The sequence below is a fragment of the Sinocyclocheilus grahami genome, unplaced genomic scaffold (assembly GCF_001515645.1).
Source record: "Sinocyclocheilus grahami isolate Dianchi unplaced genomic scaffold, SAMN03320097.WGS_v1.1 scaffold232.1, whole genome shotgun sequence".
In the NCBI taxonomy this organism is placed as follows: Eukaryota; Metazoa; Chordata; class Actinopteri; order Cypriniformes; family Cyprinidae; genus Sinocyclocheilus; species Sinocyclocheilus grahami.
The window spans coordinates 938,339-944,491 of NW_015505411.1; the positions used below are offsets into that span (position 1 = coordinate 938,339).

Genomic DNA, 6,153 nt, shown 5'->3' on the forward strand with positions numbered 1-6,153 from the left:
TGGATTCTGATTGGCTGTCAGTGTTTTTATCGTTCATCAGCTGGGAAAAAATAATAGTTCTGAAAGTGACTCCAATGATATCGTTCTTCTGTGCTGTTATCATTATAGTTGTGGTGTGGACTCTACTATTCTATCAAATTTAGTATGATTTTTAAAACTATCTCTTTATCGTTATAGTTATTGTGTTTGATGTGAACAGGCCTTAACACCCACAAATCAACATTCAGACGTCATACTTGAGAAGAAACATTGCCTGACTTCTAAACATGGCATTTTACCATTCCTCCAGGTACCGTGTGGTGGTGTCCTACCCTCCCCAAAGTGAAGCAGAGCTGGAACTCAAGGAGGGAGACATTGTGTTTGTGCACCGAAAACGAGAGGACGGCTGGTTTAAAGGAACATTACAGAGAAACGGCCGAACCGGGATGTTTCCTGGCAGCTTTGTTGACAGTATCTAACGCACATGGTGTCTAAGAACATAGTATTTATATATTTAGAATTCTCCTTCACTGAAAATACAAATTTAGCCTTAATAGTTCGAATTGATGAGCAGCAGTGATCAGTAGGACTGGGCTGCTTATGACTGTTGGCGCAAAGTATGAGGGTCATCAGCTGCATGGATTTGACCTCAGTCTTATGAAAATCTCAAAACCAACTCGACCGGTCCTAGTGATTCAGCATTAGATGAAATACTTTTGCTGAAACACGGAAGCAACAAAGTTTTAGCCATTCGCACTAGGCACCCTATTTTTAGCACAGTAGATGAAGTTGTGATAGGATTAATTTATGCATCTGTAACATTTCAAAGACGTTTAATGTGTGCCTTGTACTGTCTCACTTTACTGTATATAAGCAAAACGAAGAGTCATGACAAGAACAATATGAATTTTCTTCATCTGAAAAACATTTAACTTATTTTTATTTTGTAGGAATGGAGGTTTTTAGGGACCGTTTGTTATGTGAGCCCATTGGTCAAATGCCTGTAGAGTCTGAATAATGTCACTGTTGGTCATTTGCTTGAAATAAAATAAAAAATCAATACTAGATGAAGAGCCGAATGAACTCACAAAGGTTGGTTTGACCATCCATATCTGCTTCATCTTGCATGTATTTGGCTCTTTGAGTCATATAGGATGAGGAGTGAGGACACTGCAGGCCTCATGTTTTGATTGGTTGTGGTGTGTGTAAACGCTGATATGGCTTTTGTGAAGGTTTGCTGTAGCTACACTGAGCGAAGGAATGAAGGTTAGCATTTTTTTTTTTTTTTTAGATTACACTCAAGACATTTTAATCAAATATAAAAAATTTTCCTTTGCAATAACACTATGGCTTTTTGGTAGTAGAAAAGCTGTTGAGCAGAACAGAAACAATCGCTCCGAGTAAAAGCACAGAGACCCCGATATCTTACAGTGGTAATGCCATTATGCTTTTGTGCACACATGTTTTTTCCCTCTCTGGTTTAGTTTCCTTCAGAATGTTGTACCGGCCTGTACATGGATACACAACTGACCCAGTGGTCTTTGTTTGAGCTACCGAAAATCACCTTTACATACCGTAGCATTACAAACTGCCTGATTTCACATGAGTGAAAAAAAAATGTTTTTTGCTTCTCTTTAAGTCAGGTTTGTTCTGATGTTGTCTGCTGTACTTTAGTATTTTATTTGATATTTCATGTTTGTATACTTGAAAATGGTGTTTGTGTATTTTTTATGCTTCATACAGTAGATGAAATGTTGTTGTTGTTATTATTTTGAAAGCACAAAAATGATCTTAGGTCATTTTGATGATTTTTTCCCCCCCGGTTGTTGTCTTGATGCAATTACAAGTAACAAGATGGCCTTCATTTGTTGTATTAGTGAAATGTACCAAACCACCTGTTAAAAGGTTTTATTTTGATCATTATTCTCTGTGTTTTTGATCACTGGTTTCCATCTCCAGTCATAAACCACATGTTGTCTTGTTGCTACATAGATTAATCCACCCACATAAGGAGCATTTCACCCCTTACAAAAATTAACCATGGTTTTTTTTTGTAGTAACTATGGTTTTTGTAGTAAAACCATAGTAACTACATAATAAACCATGGGTTAACTGCAGTAACCATTATTTATCTATGGTTTTTGTAGAAAAGCATAGTAATTGCAAATTGAACTATAGTTTACCACAGCATTTGCAGAACCATTACAAAATAACCCATGGTTTTTCTACAGTATTACAGATTTAGTTATTTCTTACTCTTAAAAATTAGGGCTCAATAAAATAATCATGATTAATCTCATGATTTCTGAAAATGAAACAATCAAATTTGGCAAATGTGTTGTCAGTTATTACACCAAATAACAATATAAAACTCAGCTTTTATGAAAATACAGCCGTAATATCAGATGCATGTTACGTTCATGTTTTAAAATGAACAGGAAATGAACTACTAACAAGCGGTTTGCGTGACGCAACGTGAAACCAGACCTCATTTGCCCCAATCGAAAGCATATTTACACTGTCTGAATCCTTCCCTATTGCCTACGTTGTGCACCACGTGCCATTCGCCGTACACTGAACAAGTGACCGATCTCAGCCGCAGCTTCAGCGTGTATTTATAGTGCAGGGGGCGGGAGCTTCGGATTCTAGAGAGCGTTTATTGGTCAAAAGATTTGATGAGAAGATGAAGTACGAGGTGACGTCAAAAAAAACGTTGATTCAATTTGGCGGAAGTGACGAAGTGCAAGCTTTGCTTATCCACCGCTGCGTCCGAAATCGCATACTTCCATACTATATAGCAGGCGAAAAACAGTATGCGAGGCGAGTAGTATGTCCGAATTCATAGTATTCGAAAAACAGTAGGCGAGAAGTACCCGGATGACCTACTACTTCCGCCCGAATTCCGTAGCATGCATAGGATGGACACTTTACTATCCCATGAGGCCACGCGAGAGGAGGCGTCAAATTTCAGATAATACATTAAAATAATATGATAAGACACACCAACTTTCAATATCAAGCAGCAAAACGAACTGTTTTGTTCAGCTAAAAATAGCTGGACGGAGTGGACGCAGATGAAACCGGAAGCCATACCCATATATTTTCCAAATGGCCGCGCCCATTTTTACGACAAGAAAAAGGTGGATATCTTCTAAATCCGAATTCTGTCACTGTTTTGGAGCACACTGCCTTATAGATAACCTTAAGACTAACGTATTGATACTAACACCCAAAAAACTTAATTTTGATTTAACGGGGACTTTAACTAAGGATTCCTTCAAGAGTCTCAATCTGTCCATTAATTTAAAAAAAAAAGCCTATGATTCTTATTAAGTGAGGGGTCATATTTCAGGATGTCTTAGCAAAGTCTCTAAGAACCTGACACCTTGCACTTCTGGAGTCTCCAGAAGTAGGTTGCCATTCTGGAATATGGTGGCGCTGGAGACTAAAAGGGTTCCTGATGGTTTCACACCTAATTCTTAATTCCTGACTTTTTTTTTTTTTTTTTGCAGAATTAAAATTCTTAATTTTAAAATTAAGAAACTAATGAAAGTGTTTTTATTCTTATTTTTTTACAGGATCCTATGTACCCAGCCTCAACCATTCATCAGAAGGACTGTGAAAGCGGGAACTCTTTGAACCACCAGTGGCAGTTTCCACGGGATGAAAAGGGCATAGTAGTGGATGATGGGGGTACTGACATTAACCTGCCAAAAAAGGTTCATCTATAGCATTGCCGTGAAACCCCCCTTTTGGTTCTTCCTGGCACCTTTTTTTAAAGGGGTCATATGATGTTGCTAAAAAGAACATTATCTTGTGTATTTGGTGTAATGCAATGAATGTGTTTATGGTTCAAAAAACACATTTTCCACATACTGTACATTATTGTTTCTCCTCTATGCCCCGACTTTCTGAAACGGGTCGATTTTTACAAAGCTCATCGGTCTGAAAAGCGAGGTGTGCTGTGATTGGCCAGCTATCCAGTGCGTTGTGATTGGCAGAATACCTCAAGCGTGTGACGGAAATGTTACGCACCTTACCATACTGTGATGCCATGTCCCGGCACGGCAAGACAAAACCACTAAAACCCATTATAAACGAGTCATTTGTTGCATCCAGTGGGGACATAATTACTGATTGTACTGTCTTTTTACACGTTGCGTTGTGTATCGCGCTGCGTAAACATAAAAAAATGTCTGCATTTGTGATCGGAGAAATGGCAAACAACAAGCGCTTCTCTACACTGCCCAAAACTCACGTTTGAATCATCAGTGGCAAATTCTTTAAATATGAAAACGTACTTACAGTCTTACGTACTTACGTACTAGAGTCAGAAGCGCCAGACTGTCCTTGCAAAGTTGGTACTGCCCCACTTTATAGAAACAGACACCGGCATTGTAGGCTACTCTCCCTGAAAACAGTCCTCGTCCTCCATAAAATGCGCTTCACACATCTGAATATTTGGTTTGAACTGTTCTGGAACAGTGTTGTAAATACAACTTAACCACTGATTTCTAGTTGTGTCCTCTTTTGGAAGACCAAACGGTCCTGAGACCATATGGGGTGAAGATCAAGACAACCAAACCAAAGGTGGACTGTAATCTACTGGACTATATGATAGACTTCATACTAACAACTGCCATATATGCAGCATCAAAAGTTTCTGAAAAGAGGGGCATTACCTTCACCAAGTAAAAGAGTGGAAGATTCATCTGGCCTTCATCGGCCCCCATGAGGTGACTCGATGTAGAATAAATCAGCTTGCTTTAGGCCTGAAATGACTGAAATCTTCATCTCATGTGAGTTGATATCATTTTAAACATTCTAAAAAGTACTTCTCATTTCTTGTGAATGTATTTTGTAGTCTGTGTAAAACTTTTCCAATAAAAACCTTTTTTACTTTTATTGATATTGTAATCAAGGTTGTTAATGCGACCTTGATGCACCATATGGACTGCACACATCTGCCTGTGTTGGGCTTGTGTTTACAGGTTGCATAAAACTAGGCCTGCAACAACTAATCGATAATGAATAAATAATCATCAACGAATTTGATTAGTGCATCAAAACAAACAGACCGCTCATAATTCTGACAAAAATACACATTTTGCTAAAATATTTTTTGTTAGAAAAATTAAGTGTAGGTTTAAAACCCTACATGTAACACAAGTAATCATATTTATGAGAGCAGTAACAGTAAAGGCACTATTGTTGGAATTATCCATTAATATAATATAATTACTTTTCAGACAAACGATTCCTCGTACAAGTTAACATTTTGTGTTTTTGTTTAAATTGTTTTAAATTCTGTTTTAAAACAGCAAGCAATCTGTTGTTTTTAGGTTTAGAATGTAATGTTTGTATTTTAACACTTTAATGCTTATAATGTACAGCAGAACCTACATAGTTATATTCATTATATTTGTTTTCGTAGGCAGGATGTGAAATTACATTGTTTAAAATAATGGATTAAAATTATTCTAATGAAAAAATAATGTATATTTAAAAAAAAATTTTTTTGTCATCCAATTAATAAAAAAATAATCAGATACAGATAAATTGATTATCAAAACAATTATTAGTTGCAGCCCTACATACGATATTGTAAAGGAGGTAGGTGGTATAATGCTGTGTATGTGCACTAAGTCATGTTTATTTGTACAGCGTGTCATTAATTTCTATAGAGATTATGCATTATTACAGTGAAACAATTTGCCATTTTTATTTTGTAAATGAGCAGAAAACCATCTCTACCACTGCAGTGCTTTTTCACCATTTTTTTAATAAAGTTGTAGTTCATTGTGTAATTGTGACTTTATAGCTCGTAATTGTGACTTTATATCTCGTAATTGTGACTTTATAGCTCGTAATTGTGACTTTATAGCTCGTAATTGTGACTTTATATTTCGTAATCGTGACTTTCTATCTCACAATTGTGACTTTATATTTCGTAATCGTGACTTTATATCTCGTAATCGTGACTTTCTATCTCACAATTGTGACTTTATAGCTCGTAATTGTGACTTTATAGCTTGTAATTGTGACTTTATAGCTCACAATTGTGACTTTATATTTCGTAATCGGGACTTTATATCTCGTAATTGTGACTTTATATCCCACAATTGTGACTTTATAGCTCGTAATTGTGACTTTATATTTCGTAATCGTGACTTT

At 36.6% G+C, this 6,153-nt stretch overlaps 2 protein-coding genes across 2 annotated transcripts in view; both read left to right on the forward strand.

The window, feature by feature from the left end:
* The window catches only part of LOC107597452 (E3 ubiquitin-protein ligase SH3RF1-like), a 56,992-nt gene extending 55,090 nt beyond the window's left edge, over window positions 1-1,902 (forward strand). The window contains 1 exon segment of the mRNA XM_016288516.1: window positions 290-1,902. Coding sequence (XP_016144002.1) covers window positions 290-458 — 169 coding nt within the window. The 3' untranslated portion in view covers window positions 459-1,902.
* A 2,645-nt stretch (window positions 1,903-4,547) lies between these two features.
* LOC107597453 (tumor necrosis factor-like) overlaps window positions 4,548-6,153 on the forward strand; it is a 21,295-nt gene continuing 19,689 nt past the window's right edge. The window contains exon 1 of the mRNA XM_016288518.1: window positions 4,548-4,778. The gene's annotated coding sequence lies outside the window, so the exon portion shown is untranslated. The remainder of the gene's footprint in view (window positions 4,779-6,153) is intronic.